This window comes from Uloborus diversus, unplaced genomic scaffold, assembly GCF_026930045.1.
Source record: "Uloborus diversus isolate 005 unplaced genomic scaffold, Udiv.v.3.1 scaffold_284, whole genome shotgun sequence".
Taxonomy (NCBI): domain Eukaryota; kingdom Metazoa; phylum Arthropoda; class Arachnida; order Araneae; family Uloboridae; genus Uloborus; species Uloborus diversus.
In genome coordinates this window covers 138,034-155,973 of record NW_026558444.1, presented here as the reverse complement: position 1 = coordinate 155,973, position 17,940 = coordinate 138,034, and the positions used below count along the sequence as shown (strand labels likewise).

Sequence of the window (17,940 nt, the reverse complement as noted above, 5' to 3'; positions counted from 1 at the left end):
AAATGCTTAATTTTCTGTGTTATTTAAAGTCTTTTGAAGATTTGAGCCCAGAGAGCAGTGTGAATGCAATTTTTTATGCTCATTTGGATAGAATTCATTCATTTAATAATCCAAAAGATATGTTGCATTAAAAAGCACCCGGGCAACGCCGGGGAGTAAGCTAGTATTACCAACAAAACACATGACATATTATAAAAAATGATAGGCAGAAACAATGAGTAGTAGATACTTGAGGCCACTCTTTGAGCAGCAACAATATGATTCTAAAATGGATGAAGGAAAAACAAAATTTCTAACTAGTTCAAGATGAGTTTGAAACACATTTAAGAAGAATTTAGGATGGAAGTCATGAAATCTCACTTGGTCTAGCATTTTATTTCAGAAACTAGATTGTTTTTACTTAACAAATAAAAGTTTTCAGTTTAAAATTTTACTATTTCATTAATGGATAAACATTAGCACTTACAATAAAAATATAAAATTGTATATTTAATTACTTGCAGAAGTCATAAAGTATTGTTTCAAAAACAAGTACAGGACCAGTGCTTCCTAAGATTGTCAACGGCTGGCCACTAAATAAGCCATATAAAATGCCACAGATTGCACCAGACAAGAGACTTTCCATGGCAGCCTGGAATGAAAAATACTTTAATACCTTACTTGAATTTAATCAAAAAATACAGTATAACCTCGATTTAATGATTGTCAAGGGACTGGAAAACATTATTGTTAGATCAAGGATATAGTTAAATTTAGGAGCATAGACATTCAATGCAGTAAGATCCAGACCAGTGAAATGCATCACTAAATTGAGGAAATCGTTAAATCGGGTATGGTTACATGGAAGTGATAATGTACAATAAAAATTGTTTCACTAGCAAAATAAATGATGGGTTAAAAATTGAAATTTATTGAAGCAAAATTTTGCCCTTTTGAAAAGGTAAGAAAAATATTTGAGTGCTGATCAAGCAAACACAAATTAAACCACAATTTATAAAACAAATATTTTTTTTTAATTATGAGTTTTTAAACTAAATTTTTGTAAGAAAACTCACAAGAGACTATGTAATAATTAAGAGTTATGAAAAAATTATACATCCAAAGGACATCATACTGAATGAATACAAATTAAATGACTTGTACATTATTAATCACACACAATAGTATTTGAAAATTTTCACAAAAATTGTTTGAATAATCAAAAACAAGTAAAATAACTTTTACATTTTTTACAATCAATGACTTTCAAAATTAAGATATTGCAATGATCTAGGCAAGCAACTGAAATTTGTTCACATTATTCATGTGCACTTACTATTCTGTCTTCAGTTGCATCACCCAACAAGCCACCAAATGTAATAATAGGCGTTAAGCAAGCAAAATATAAGAAAAATATTGAAGCTAGAGATTGAATAGCAAAAGCATCTTTGAAGTCGGTCCAATACCAGGGTGTTTTTCTTTTTACATCATTTATAAGGCCACCAAATAATCTGTAAAAAAAAAATAATAATAATAATAATGACTCCCATTAAAAAATAGTTTTATAACTGCACCACATTGCACTAATGAATAGGACATCAATAATGTATTTTTGCAGCTAAACTTGAAGCAAAAGCTGCTTAGAAAAGACTAAGAATCTGCAGCTGGCAAATCTCTTGCATATATTAAAGCGAATTAGTTTTTGAATAGAAAAATATTGAAGCATATTTTGCAATGAAAATTTAAAAATAAAATTTCCAGTTTCTCTAATTAAATATATGTTTATAATAATTTTATAAATTAATATACTGTAAGCAGAATATAATTGAATTTCTATTGGTGCTAATATTGTTTCTTGAATGATGGACAACAATCTCTACTAGCGACCAACCTCCATTAAGGATTACTTTCTTCAGGAAAGAATAGTGGTCGCTCTAGAGAGCTAATTTCACCGTACCTAGAAGCAAAGGGGTGTAAATGCCAAAATTAAAAATTTGGAGATAATTAGTACAAATTGAAGGAGAAGCTCTCATCTGTTTCACAGCAAGATATGACATTAGCAGACCTGGTTCGGAACAACTTTTCAATGAAAATCTACTCAGAGCTTGAACTTTGCACAAGTTTAACTCACAACCACTTACCAACATAGGAAGTCCACTTACATATTTTTGCTTCTCACTGCCGCAAATGTGCTTTTGATATGTAGCTATAGAAATTTTACAAACATTATGCAAAAGAAAATTTAAATTCTTAAGAGGAAGAGAAACTCCCAAGTTTCATGAACAGAGAGGAAAATTCAACTTTACATTTTTTTCTTGGCCGCAATTAAACTCGCATACAGCCGAACTCACTTATAATGAAACCTGATTTGATGAGAACTCTGATTTGAGAAGAAAACCACATCTACTTGGTCCCTGCACAAATTCCGTACATAGAGAGCAATTTTATCTTTGTGAATTATATACATTTCTATTGATTTCCACTTTTCTTAATCAATTTTTTTTTTCTTGGAAAAATTCCTTCAATAGTCAAATTCTGAAGTCAACTAAAAGTTCAGAATGAGTCACAAATCCTGAGAACAAGTGATGGCAACCTTTATTTTACTCTGTGGAGTACAGGAATGTTTGAAAGCTACGTACCCCTTCCTAGCTATCATAGATATTATAGCTGAAATTCAAGCAAAATCATATGAAAAAAAAATGAAAGCAACAATGATAATGACAAATATTGATAATTTTAAGCTGAACCATACCCAGCATACTCAACAGTTTTTAAGTGCCATTTTTTTTTCTTTTCTTTTTTTACAGACAAGTCAGAGGTGCAAATAATGTTGTTTTTAAAGCCATGAGAAGTCACAGAAAAATAATAAATCACAAGAGAGATAAAAAAGACACTTCAAAGAAAATTAACGAAATTCCTCTGAATAATACAGAAATTGGAAAAAAAAAAGAGGTAATTAGGTGTCAATTTTATGTTTTTTTTTTTGCACATACAAACTCTTGGATATAACGCAATAATACCCGGGTCCTTTCACGCTCCTTACATGCGAGTTTGACTGTACCAGTGATTTTAAAGCTGTGGTGGCCTGATCGGTAATGTGTCGAACTCGTAAATGAAGGGTTTTTGGGTCCGACAGCAGCCGGTTGAAGATCTTTCGTGTTCGTTAATGGTGACTGGAGCATGCTAAATGTATGGTGGTTGCAAAGTCCTCTAAGTGAATCAGTACCTCTGAGGGTGTTGGACCAGAGATTGTTCAGTTTTTGGTCTGGATAAAAAAATAGAGCTGTCTTTAGGGCACCATCCAACTGGTTGAACCACAAATAGTGACAAGTACGAGAGACTCTGGAGTGTGAGAGGAAAAAAAAACGTAAACTGGTAATTTTACAAAAACTCTGGTTAAAGATAGGCAATTTCAGAATACTTAGAGCATTGACCACTTGCTTAATGCAGAGAATTCTGTTCAACTTTAGTTTCCAAAAATATTCAATAGTTGCCATGAAACAGAAATTTTTTTATTCACTTCACACATTTCATTTCAGAACAGTTGGCAACCCCACAGTTAGGTGGCAGGTTTGAATGTAGATAAATTGTATGGGGTCAAAAAAATTTTATGCATTGTCTATAGCCTCAGTTTACTATGCATAAACAGCAATTTTGATAGTTAATAACATTTTTTTGATATATTTTTACAGAAAACCTTGTTCTATAGAGAATATTATTACGGAAAAAACAATAAACGCTTCAACTATTAAACTCATGACAATTTTAAAGAATAAGCTTTCTTTCAATATGCCAGATATACATTTTATTAAATTAGGAGAAGAGTTTTTTTTTAAATTCATTTTTACCTCCCAGTCCTCTTCAAACCACTTTCTTCCCTTTCTTTTTCTTCTTCTTCTTCTTCATCAATTTTTACTTCTTGAGTTTCAGTCTTTTTCCTTGCCTCCTGCAAAATTGATACTAAATGAGACAAATTGTACTCATTTTTATCTGATCACGCACATGAATGTATAATTGTGTACATATATTGTAGAAAATTATTAATGTTAGCCATAATTTTTTAGCGCACATTTTTATGCATTTAAAAATAACAGCAAAATGTTTAACATGATTTTTTCATAATATAGAGTGAGCATAAAAAACTATTTCTGGTTTTTAAAGCAATTTCCATTTATTTTTACTTACTTATCGTCCATTCTCCAGAATTATCATCAATAACAGGAAACACTGCATATGTAGAACTACTGAGTACCTGCACCAGCCAATACCATTATTTTTTTTAAAATAACTTTTATTTAGTACCTGCTACCTCATTTGAATTTGATCAGTATGTAAAATCAAACAAATAACTCTTATTTTTCTCAACTGTTTCAAATAAATTTTAGTTTTATGCCAACATTTTATTCTGCCATGAGTGTTCAACTGCATCCAAACAGAAAATGTTTCAGTTTCACTTTTAAGTTTCTAAAAACTGTGACTGAGTTATGTTAATGACAAGGAACAGAACTGATGCAAAAATATTAATCAGAAATAACTTTATTATTCACAAGAATGCTTTGTTAAAAGTCATAATTCGTTTGAAGCAACACAAAATTTAAGTGACAAGTTATTTTAATTTTAATTACATTTCTAACAAATTTACTAGTAATTTGTAGAAGGATTTGATTGCGTGTAAAGTATACAAATGTATTAATTTCAGAAGAAAAAAAAACAATCTTTTTTTTTTTTTGAAAGTCTTTAGTAAGGTTGAGCACTTTACAACTATGCTCAATCTATTTGCATTTGAGAGACATTTTAAGCACCTTTTTGCTTTTTATGTCCTGAAATTTTAACCTTGGCAATTAATTATCACATATTCGAATATAAGGAACCATTATGTATGAAACTATGATGTATGAATAAGAAACTATGAAGTTGTATGAAGTATCAACTTCCTAAACAGTTTTCTTATGTTAAAAAAACAATGACTAGTACATGTTGCGGGCGTGACTGTAGCGCTACACCTGTAACATGTACAAACAAATCACTATTTTTCAAAGAAAAAAATTTTTTTTTAGAAAAATGTTACTTCATATTACAATGGTTCCCTATAATCGAATATATCACAACTTGAAGCCAACGTTCAAAATTCTGGAAATTAAGCACAAAGTGTCGCACTAATGGAAATAGATTAAACAAATACTAAACTTCATTGTCTGTAAGTTATGATTTTTTTTAGGATGGGGATCTAAACTAAATGCTGATCTAAATTTATTTAAAATAATTTTTTACTTGAAAAAGTATTCATGCATTTTATTTGATAAAAGTACATACAGACTATAAAGTGCAATAAAACTGCAAACAAAAGACTGAAAATTACAATTAAAATTACTGTCAATCTAAACATTTACTTGGAATTCATATTAAATATTTTTTCTTTTGTAATGATTAGTCACTTACTTGTGATGGTAACTGTTGAGGTGGTTCTATTCTTATACTTGGATCCCAGGCCCCAGGCGGTAGGACTGTAACAGCATCTAAGAATTCGTCTACACCAGCAAGCAAATCTTGCCTGCTTTTCGCTTTGTAGGCAACATCGTGGAATACCTGCACAAAACACAGAAAGATTCACAACTTTTCGCAGAAAATATTTTAATTGAAAATGTTATACTACAACATGACATTCCGATATAAATGAGAAAAATACTTTAAATGAGTTTGAAACTTACTGAAAATACTTAAACAAACTGATGAGTTTTCTTTTAAAGAGAATTATATAACACACATACAAGAAAAAAGCAATGCATATCTACAATGGTTTAAGAAATTAATTGACCAAATCTGAAAATTCTCTTATCTCCAGAACAGCTGGATTGATTTTAATGAGATTTGGTATGTACATACATTGAAATACAAAACAAATAACCATCCAAAACTTAAAATACACACACATGATCATAAATAACACTCGTCAAAGTCGAATGGTATGAAACAGTGGTTGCAAAAGTGAGCAAAAAAAAAAAAAAATGGGTTAGTCTGGGGTATGGTCCCCTCTAACCGACATAAAGGCCTTGCAGTGTGACTTCTTACTTAAAATAAAGCAGTTTACGGGATCCTGGGGCAATCGTTTCCACTTGTTCAACGATGCTGTTCTCAGGCTATGGATGGTCCCTGTAGAGGTGTTGCGAGTTGCTATTGAACTCACGAGAGCGTCCCAGACATGTTCTATAGCATTTGAGTCTAGAGATCTGCTTGGTCAATTCCTTCAGTGAATATCCTCCACTTCAGAAAATTCGTTGACCAGAAGAGCTCTATGTGGCCTTGTGTTAACATCCAATAAAATTAACTCAGGGCTAACAGTGCCCCTCAAGAGGTGAGTATATTGGTCCAAGACCACATCCCTATTCCTCGCAACTGTCACAGAGCTTCTGTCAAAGACATGGAAGGGTGTGCAGCCATCCAACATGATGCCTGCCCAGACCGTCAAACCTCCTCCTCCATAATGATCGATTGGAGGGCAAGTAGCGGGTCCTGGTTCAACTAAACCGACTAGTCTTAGAAGCAGGAACCCACTACCTGCCCTCCAATGTCATCGAAATCGAACAATATGGCGTTGGTGGTTTGACGGTCAGGGCAAGCATCAAGCTGGATGGCTGCACACCCCTTCATGTCTTTGACAGAGGATCTGTGACAGTTGCAAGGTATGGGGATGTGGTCTTGGAGCCCTATGCTCACCTCGAGGGGTGCTGTTATTTCTGAGTTAATTTTAATAGATGTTAACACAAGGCCACATTGTGCTCTTCTAGTCGGCAATTTCTGGAAAGGGAGGATATTCACTGTATAAATTAGCCAAGCATATATCTTGACTCCAATCCTATAGAGCATGTCTGGGATGCTCTCGGGAGCGCAATAGCAACTTGCAACACCCCCTACGGGGAACATTCATAGTCTAAGAACAGCGTTGCTGAACGAGTGGAAACAATTGCCCCAGGATCCCATAAACTGCTTCATTTCAAGTATGGAGTCACACTGCAAGGCCTATATATCTGTTAAAGGGAAACATATCACCCTACTAACCCATTTTTTTGTTCAGTTTTGCAACCGCTCTTAATACTATTCGACTCTAACAAGTTTTATTTATGATCAAGCATGCATATTCCAAATTTCGGATGGTTATTTGTTTTGTATTGTTTCAATGTATGTACAAATCAAATTTCATTAAAATTGGTCCAGTAGTTCTGGAGATAATTAACCCCAAATCTGAAAATTCTCTTAATTTCTTACACCAGTTGTATTTGAAAATCATTTACCTCATCAGACATGAGAGTTGCCATAGCACGACCGATCTCATGATAGCGACCCAAGTTTCCCGAAGGACCCAATAGAATGAACAGGAAGCGAGTAGGCACGGGCACTTCAGTCAGGTCTCCAAGATTTGTTGCTTGACTAAGACGAACAAAGGCAATAACTGCACGATCTAAGAAGTCCACTTCACCAACCAAGATGTTGGAAGCTTCAGCACCAGGTGGAATTTTTTTCATAAAGGCTTGGTTTAGCTGAAATAAAATGTTTTAAATTTTTATTTCAAAAGTGGAATCAAGATCACAAAAACTAATCAACTATAGACATTTTACTCAACATATAATAAAATATTTAGCTTATAAAAAATTCATACAAGTCTTGCGGGTTTTTGAGCAAAGTTTGGACTAGTATAAAAATTATCAATGTATCCATTTTTCATTACTGGTTACAATACAATGAGAAAATCCTTTTCTGCCACTGAAGCAGTTGTTCAAACGAAAAGATTCCATTTGACGTCTTCTCGGCTTCAATTGATATGGCACCCAATGAACTTGGTTTCGAATCATTCCAAACATTTCCAAACATTTTGAAACTCTTGCTTGATCAACTCTTAATGATTCAGCAAATTCAGCTAGAGTTTGACATGAGTATTCATGAAGAAATGCTTCAGATTTTCAGTCTTCAAACTGTTTCGGTGCATCAGAGTGTTCTTTATCTTCAAGATCAAAATCATTGCTTTAAGAGCATCTAAACCAATCTCAACAAGCTGTTTCAAACGAACCATGATCACTGTAAATCATTGCAAAATTTCTGAGAACTTCAACTGCAGACTCTTTTTAAATGAAATAATGCAGTAAAATTTCCCGCAAACACTTTTTTCGGCACAAAATTTGACATATTTAAGCAATGAAAAATTAATTTTCACTAAGTTACCGCCCTATAGCCAGGGCTAAGGCAAGAATACATAAAATACACCGCCAGCTCAGTCATTCCATCCGAGGACTGCAATTTCGTGCTCATTAGCACTCATTAGCCCGGAGTAGGAAGTGTCTGACTAAGCCGCGGGTGTATTTTATGTAATGAAAAATTAAGTTATTCGCACTTCCACGAAATAACATACATTAAACTTGAAGCTTGCTCATACTAATCGTATTCAGCTACATCATTATCATAAACTAACCCAATCAGCTCTGTAAGTGCCAGCTGTTGGAAAACAGCGAAAACTTATTCAACTATCAAAAACAAAATGGAATCTTAGGAAAGATGGGGGGGAGGGGGAGCGTTTGAAAATTCTTACTGACCCTGACATGGGAGGAGGTCAAAAATTACCAAAATCATCCTTACGTAATTAAAGAATGGCCTTGACACTATTCAGGCTATGTAAAAGAAACAAAATACAGCAAAGAAAAAACTTTTATTTGCACAAGGTTAGACCATTTGCTTCTTTCTTGACTCTTGGTCTTCCAGTAATCAGCATATGACAATTTCAAGAAGAAATAATTAATTTTTAGATTATTTTTTCTTTTAGTTTTGAATATGCCATAGAAGTTATTACTTCGTCATGTTTTTAATTTCATTAAAATTGTATGTTAAATCAATACTTTTTTTTTGCATCGTATTATCCACAGATTATACACCGTCGCGGATTTTTCAAAGATTTTTTTACAATAATTGATGTTAAAATTTTTCTTTGATAAAAATTTGATTATAAATTGCTACCTGTGAATCAACAATGACCAAAATAGAGTTAAAATACAGAACAAATTATATAAAATTTTATGTATTCAAAAAAAAATTCTGTAATGTAATAAAAAGGATTGAAGAATTATTTATCGATTTGATTTAGTAAAACTTGGTACAATTCTGAAAGATGAAACTATTAAACATAAGAAATCATTACGGTACCATTGTTTTCGCACAGTACAATATTTACATTAATTTGTGTTTTACTATTATTTAAGTATACTGGGTGATCCAAAAGTCAGGATCAACTTTTGAAATGAATAATTCGAAAACGAATGAAGATAAAAAGATGTGGTTTGCCCTGAACGAATCAAAAAGAAGTGTGGCAACGTAACAAAAATAGTTCTGGTTTAGACCAACAGATGGCGCTACACCTTTTTATTTCTCCGTAATTCTTATAATACAGTTTAACTAAACTGGTTTTCTCAACTATCGACAACATTTCGATTGCATATTAGCTTTGACTACCATTACCTGATGCCATTACTCCTTTTCATATCGTTTGTTGCTTTACATGATCCTAGATCAGAAATATGAAAGCGCCATCTGTTAGTCATCAACAGAACTATTTTAGGTTCTTTGCCAGCCTTTTCCATCTGTTTAGTAAAAACTGCTTCTTTTATTTTTTTTTCGTTTTTGAATTATTCATTTTTGAGTTGGTCCTGAATTTTGAATCACCCGGTATACAGATTATGAGCTATCAATAATTTAGAAAGGTAAGTTTTTCATACTCTATGCTGTAAATCAGCTGAACTGGTAGAATTCCCACCAGATACATCGGCAAGATTATGAGAATTGTGTCCAGAGTGGGAATTACTACTTCCAAGGTTTAATGAGGAACAGCTAGGGCTTTTTACAATAGTATCTTGTCCCGTTGTATTTGGTGCACTACCTATAAAAAATAATTAATGAAGCTAGATAGTAAATAACATTCTAACTGCTTCAGCAGTCAATTATAAACAATCAAAATAACAAATAAAACATTCAAGAAAAGTGCCGCTATTAATGTAAAAATGACTAAAGGTACAAAATCATTCATAGAAAAAAAAAAGAATACAACACATGCATATAGGCAATTTTAAAAACTCAATGACATGTTTGAATTTTTAAATCAAGAAGCAAAATTGGCAATTTTTTACTTCAAGTAATTCAGTTCAAGAAATATTTAAATTTCTCTATATCTTTATATTTACTTGTTTCTTTTTCTTTTTTTATTTGAAAATACTTTGAATTAGAACAAAACAAAAATTCCAAAGAATAAATTTAAACCTGTAGGAATTCTGTTTCAATGATATCAGAAGCAATTCTGATGTCATGATGAGAAAACGCATAAAATCCCTTAAATATTTCTATTAGCTTCAACTATGTTAATTGTTTTATGAGACTTAAAAGTTGGTTGTGACATATGAGACAGTGTGGTGCAAAGGTACGAAAGTGGACATTTTCAAGTTTTGAGTAAAACTCGTTTAAAGTTGCGGGGCTCGGTAGCTTTCATTGCATTTTCCCCCCTAAATCATGCTGTATAGCAGCACCTACCAGGACTGTTAGTAATATATCTTGCCCCAAGATAGAAGAGGGATTCACCTACCATTTGCAATGTTAATCTCCAAATTTTTAATTTTGTCACTTACATCCCTTTGCTTCTCACTGCCTCATAAAATATTTTAACTATACCAGAGAAAGGGATTATGCTTTCTGGTTAGCTTAATTGATTCTCATGTGTGCTGATTAACAGTGTGTCTGAAAAGAATTTCCTTTTCTTCATATATTCATGATTTTGATCAAAATTTATAAAAAATCAACAATTTGGAATTTAAAAATTCTTGCTTTTATAATTTGTTCATTCGCTGTGCATTTTATAGTAAGGCTCTGAATGGAGTATGAAACATAGCTGAAAATTTATTTTATTGAATTCATGAATGAATTTTTACTTATTTAATTAATTTTTATGAGATAAATCATATTTTTGGAATACACTTCTACACTTCACCTTTCTTTACTGAAAAAGTATGTAAGACACTTTCAAATTTACTCATTATGAAAATTGATCAAAGTTTCATTAGCTTTCCAATGTTCTATTTTTAGCACTCTCCCTTCTATGCTCTGTTTTGGATGACTTTTAATTTTTAAAGAAAATTCCAGGCATTTTGAATAAAAAATCCTTTTTTCTTTCCTTGTGAAAGATTTTTCCATTGAAAAACGCAAAGCAAACATTAAACATGTGAAAACTAACACGTTTTTTCACACATAGATGAAGCTGATCAAGCATTTTGGATGGCAGTACCAATCTTCTCTTTATGCAGCATGAATTCCTTCATTATGCATAAGATGAGCATTTCAAACATTACCTCAAGTAATCTGAATTTGAGCTATTTGAAATAGCATTCATATTTTTTAAATTAATACTCCTTTTTAAAGCATATTTTCCCAGCTCAAAACTTATTTAAAAATGTTATTGCAAAGAAAATAAAATTTAACTTTCTTTTCTCTACAGATAAAGAAAGATAGTACATTTTTCGTTCTTAAGAAGGAAACAAACACACATAAAACATTTTCAGAAGAAAATGTTCTAAAATTTTAACCCTTCTTTTTCCATTTATTAAAGGAAGGAAAAAATATTTTTGCTTTATAGAAAAAAAATATTCTATGAGGATGTCTAAAAGGTAGCGAGTAACAAAAACTGATGGCACTTATTCACTGATCTTTATTTTGAATTGTTTACTTAGCATATCATTTTGGAAACAATACAGCAACATTTATTAGGAGACTATTTAAAAAATAGTAAAATGTTTAATGATTTATATTAATGGTTCTAAGGTTGAAAAAATACAGTTGGGAAAAGAAAGTCAGATACTGCAGATTAGACAAAAACTTAGTAATTGGAGGAAAGAGGAATGAAAGCTTAAGTTCTGATACTTCAAAGTAATATAGATTTTGATTTAAAAAAAAAAACATTTAGAAAGATATTTAATACATTTAGTGTTACATAGTAAGTATGCTTAGCATTAGTAAAAATTAGAATTCAATATTAAAAAGCAGCATAGAACTTTTACTCCAAGTTATTATTTTTTGATGTAGTGGATTTATTTTTAAACATAATAAAATTATTAAAATATCAAGTGCTACATAATTTAAAACTTTTTACGACTAAATTGAATTAAATAAACAGAGCCATAACATTTATATAAGATTTATAATTAATCCAAGGAAATAGAAAAGGGAATAAAATGTCAGCTGGAGAAATACTAACATTGTATCTAACACTACGAAATTGCATGCTTTAAAAAAAGTAAAAAAAACTTGAACCTTTACGTTACCAGGGAGGCCAAGGTATTTAGCAAAATTTGGTTTTGCCTCTCCAGCTATTGTAGGATTGATGGGTGTAGTTGGAGGAGAAGATGAACCTGCATCTTTATCTAATTGTGCTGCAATGATGCAACAAAACAACTAAGTATTACAAGAAATTGTAAAATTTCCCAAAACTATTCTACACATAGTTTCCTGTGGTTTATCCCAGGATGCCATGCCGACTTCTATTAGCGGTGAGAACCAACAATGAGAAAAGTTCATTTTGCTATATAGTCTTTTATATTAGATGACCATGCAACTACACTACAAAAAAGGCTACAGGAAAAAATCACCTGCAGCTTTTCATTGAAAAGGATAAATGATCCTCCAAATACCTACTTGGCATGTGATGAGCAAGCAACAAATTTGCTATCTAATGATGCATGCAACTAATACTATAATAAAAAAGCACAGAGCTCAGTAAAATGCTAAAAATAAAATTATCAAGCACCGAAGATGAGTGAAAAATTTTCAAAACTTCAAGCAAATTTTAAAAAATAAATAAAAATACAAAAAAGTTTTATTTGTAATAACTGGAATGTGAGGAGTGAGGCTTGGATATTTTGAAAAGGCAATTTTTTGTACTCATAATATTATGACATAAGAGAAGATTTCTGATAAAATAAATGAGAAAGTTTTAGTAGTTGGTATGGACTGTTTAAGGCAGAGCAACTTATAAAGAAACCAGTATGTGGGGAAGGAGACATTATACAGTTTAAGCATGCACATGAGAAAAAGTTTTTTCAAGAAATATTTTTTTTTCTTAAGTATAAAACGCTCAAATCAGACAAGACTCAGTAAATATTTTATTCATTAACACATACATTTAATGAAATATATTTTCAATATTTTACAATTGACTTCTTAAGCAGTTAACAATTCATCTAGCTCCATGGTCAACCTGCAATTAAAAATACGAAATTAAGAAATTAGTGATAAAATAAAATTCTTGCAATTTTAAAAGTTTGCAAACAAATCTTGACATATAACAGAAAATCATCTGCATCTTTTAGCAAGAAATTATACCCATTTATTCTAGTCTTCACTGAGCCAAGCGATGAATGTAAAAAATAATAACTGCATATGCTTGAAAGTATAATCCAAGCTTGAAAGCTTTCAAAATGTAATTGAAACACTTACAGAAACGTTTTAAAAATTTGGAATTAAAAAGCCCTAGTCTGGAACATTTATATAGGATGCATTGCTTGAAAAAAAAAAAACCCCAGCTATATAACAAATTCCTAATTATCCACTTTGCAGTTAATCTGTCTTGACCATTTTCAATATTATTTGCTTTTTCTTCCTTTCTTTCTTTTCTTTTCTTTTTTTTTTTTTTTGCAATAATGATTTACTGAATGTAGAAAAATGCAACATTTTCTAACAAGTGCAAAATCTATTTTTAGACATGCCTATTTCTTTCTTTTCTCTCCCTTCCAATGTCATCAAACCTTTCAAGGTAAACCAAACTAGTTAGACCCAAATGCTTACATCTGCTCTCCTTACGTGTGCAACTGAGTGTCTAGATCAGTTTGCTTGAAAAAGTTCCTCTCCCCTCCTCTACATGTTTTTAGCATAACCGAACCTTATATATTTTAATTGGCCTGTTGATTCATTTTGCTGTGCATGTATATCATCCGTTTGCAGCAATGAATAATTATTTTTTAGCTTTTACATACTTTTTTACACACTGTTATCATTTTTACTTTCTTCTATATCTAATATACAGTCGAGTCCCGACTTACCCGAGGGATATGTTCCAAGACTCCTCCCGTAAGTCGAAATTTTGCGTTGTGCAAAAATATATGTATAAAAAACTTTTAGATGTAAACCAAATCTTTTAGACACTTATAAACACCCTTCAAACTGCTTTAAAGCTGTTTCTTACATATAAAACTGAACTTTTACTGCATTTAAAAAACTGTTTTATTCAACATTAAATACTATAGATGCACAAAATGAATGATCAATGGGAGGGAAAGACATAAAATAAAACAACATGGCGTGCATAGTATTTAGTAATAATAAAATGCTGCACATTAGAGTTCTAAGAAATAAACACCCTTCAAACTGCTTTAAAGCTGTTTCTTACATATAAAACTGAACTTTTACTGTATTTAAAAAACTGTTTTATTCAACATTAAATACTATAGATGCACAAAATGAATGATCAATGGGAGGGAAAGACATAAAATAAAACAACACGGTGTGCATAGTATTTAGTAATAATAAAATGCTGCACATTAGAGTTCTAAGAAAGATATAGAAGAAAGTTTCGTGATGGCCACAACATACTAGTTTAGCTACAGTTTAGATGCCGGAGTCTCTCATTGGTTTCTTACACAATTGTATGTACAAGTACAGTATAACCCCAATTTAACGATTGTCAAGGGACTGGAAAAAGTTATTGCTAAATCAAGGATATCGTTAAATCGAGGAGCATGGACATTTAATGCAATCAAATCCGACCAGTGAAATCTGAAATGTATTATTAAACTGAGGAAATCGTTAAATCAAAGTTATATAGTATTATTTTATACACAAAATTCGTTCATACATGGTAACCGTGAAATCCTATTCCAAGGATATAATCCAGAATTTACTGTATAACATTTATTTCATTTTAAGCATCTCATTCCTAGTTAATTTTGACCAAATTATTGGAAGTACAGTAGACTAAGCGTTTAGTGTACTCATTTCTACTGACAGAAACTCCAAACAAAATTTTCAAACGTAGTAAATAGAAAGGAAAATTTGATACGAAAACTCACAGAAAAGAGGGTATTTTAATAAATAACATATGATTGTGAACATTACAAAAAAAAAAAAAAAAAAAAATTCATCATTGCTTTTAAAACATATCTTGTTTTCTTGCATTTAAATCTTTTGAAGAACTTCAATAATTTTTTCACTTGTATCTGATGATTAATGTGAGCACAGTAGTAAAAGTTTCATTTAAGGTCTTTTCTATACGGTAGACATGGTAATGACAAAAGTGTAAAATATGTTTAGAATTTTCAATTTCTTCTCTATTTTCTTCTTGGATATTAAGAGGATTTTATTTTTGAACCCCATCAAGTGAAAGAAAAATATTTTAGCCACAGTATTTTTAAGAGCTTGTATGCACCAACCTACTTATCTAAATATGACTAAATTTCAGATAAAAGAACATTTTCAATTGAGTACTAGTAAATAAATCTTAGGGAAGTTGAAATCAATTGCATATTGGTAATTAATCTGATGGTTGAAAGAACAAGCTGCCAGAAGCAGAGACACTGCACTTGCTTTGGGGAGGTCACTGTGAAAAAATATCCTTATTCGGTAAATTTGGACACAGTATTGTAATAATGTTTTTTTTTTTCATTAATTAATTTATTATTATTTATTTATTTATTTTTGATGATGCCTACTGTCTCTTGTCATAAGATGTAGGTATATGTGCAATGTGCATGCTCGTATTTTATCATTTGGTAAAAGTCAGAGTTTCATTCAGAAATTAAGAATTTACATCCTCTCAAAAATCTATGCTTGTGACATACCTGGCCAGAAGAATCAATATTCTACAAAGCTTTTGAGAACATTCAAATAATGAATTTACATCACACATTAAAAATACTGTGAAGTACCGTTTATAAGTTTCTCTTTTATATGTTTTTATCAATTATACATTTTTTAAATTGGTACCTGCAGAGTTTAATATGTATTAAAGTATACCTATATTACTTTTTTTTCATTTACATCCTTTTTTCATACAACCCCTTTAAAAACATATAAACGGTGCTTTGCTGTACTGTGAAAATGATGAGCTGTACTGCAGTAAATTATGTAACATGCAAAATTGCTATGGACAAAACTGTTGAAACAGTTTCCTGAGATTTTGCCCTAAGTTTCCCTTAACATTGCATTTCTCCCTTTTTTTTAGACTCAGAAACAGTTTCCTGAGATTTTTCCCTAAGTTTCCCTTAACATTGCATTTCTCCCTTTTTTTTATTTATTCTTTTTAAAGAAGGGACAGGAAATTGGTTTCAAGGGAATGACCATCAAGACAAGATATGAAAACGAAAAAAGAGAGGGAAATATTTCAAATATGAGGGGGAATTGCAAACTTTCGGTACAATGAAATATCTTTTACTAATACTCTATGCCATTAAAATATTGATTAAATATATTACTTACTTCAGTTAAATAATTTCTTCTCTTTCATGATTCAAGTTGATTCTTCTCCTTTATTACTTTTATTCTGAAAGGTTAAATCCAGAATGCAAGTCATGCATCAGCATTACAAGACTGAATTTAATCCCACAAAAGTTTACTAAGAAAAACACGTTTAAACTAAAAGGCAAAACAAAAAATAGGGATGCAATAGCAGTAAGCAGACAGCAAAAAAATGAAAATTTGATGCTCTAATACTAAACATGCATTTTTGATTAATATTTGATTAGTAACTCTGTTTATGGTTTAAATGCCAAAAGGTGATTTTGAGTTAATTACACCATGAGAGCTGGCAATATGCATCCGAGGAAACACCACCACATAGCCAACAGCAGCACTGAAATGTTAAAAGCATTACAATTTAAAAGACTTCAGAAAAAAGAATACAGTGGATTACAAAAGCCTTTCTTTTTCTTTCTTTTTTAACTTTTAATAGATAAAACACAGATCGGGATAATACAAAGCATTTTATCAGCAATTTATTAGCTCCAAAAACTGAACTGTTTAGTTAAAAGTAAATTTAAAAGATAAATAAAAATGCATAAAAATATAAAAGAACAAAATTTAAAACATTAAAATAGACTGTGAAAGTGATTTTTTTTCTTTTCAGAAAATTATTTTACAAAAAAATCAAATTTTCGTTCAAATTTTCGTTCAATGTCACAGAAATTGAAGTTCAGACAATGCATCAAAAATTTCAAAAACAAAAGTGAATGGGACCACAAAATTCAATGTGTTTCACTAAATAACATTGTTACTTGACACAAAATACAAATAAAACAGAAATCTACATGATTACAATTTTTTCAGGCTATGTTTGGAGCACAATATATATGAACTGTAATGCATATACATATACAACAGAATGCAGATGTAAGAAAGAATTACATCGATTTTCATGTATAAAGAGTGTGTTTTGAAAATAAATTTATTTTCATATTAATCAAATTATTTTCTTTCAAAGTAAATATTTACATTAGAAGATTCGACAAGGATAACAATATATACAGCACATGATTTAATCAGGTAAAAATAATCTTCACAATAAATTGTATAATTAATAATTGGCATTTAAAATGTTCAACAATACTTTACATTTATAAGTTTATTTTAAATCCTTGTTATATTATAGAATTTAGTTTTTTTCTTTACACTTACCAGACAATAAAACAAAAATATATAGAAATAAATGAACAAACCCCGAGGAAAAGAATTAAAACTCACTTATTTCACCAATGACATAATGTAAATATCTTTTTCCAAATGTATATTTTGTCCAAGCGATGATGATTAACATGCCCCATTAAATCTGAAGTAAGTCTCATGTTACTACAAACCATAACTTTTTAAAAGAGTCAAGATATCTTTAAAATGATATCC

At 30.9% G+C, this 17,940-nt stretch overlaps 1 protein-coding gene across 1 annotated transcript in view; it reads right to left on the bottom strand.

The window, feature by feature from the left end:
• LOC129233245 (electroneutral sodium bicarbonate exchanger 1-like) overlaps nucleotides 1-17,940 on the bottom strand; it is a gene marked incomplete at its 3' end in the record, with an annotated part of 72,240 nt that overhangs the window by 38,013 nt on the left and 16,287 nt on the right. The window contains 6 exon segments of the mRNA XM_054867298.1: nucleotides 498-631; nucleotides 1,316-1,490; nucleotides 3,828-3,925; nucleotides 5,419-5,565; nucleotides 7,269-7,514; nucleotides 9,735-9,895. Coding sequence (XP_054723273.1) covers nucleotides 498-631; nucleotides 1,316-1,490; nucleotides 3,828-3,925; nucleotides 5,419-5,565; nucleotides 7,269-7,514; nucleotides 9,735-9,895 — 961 coding nt within the window.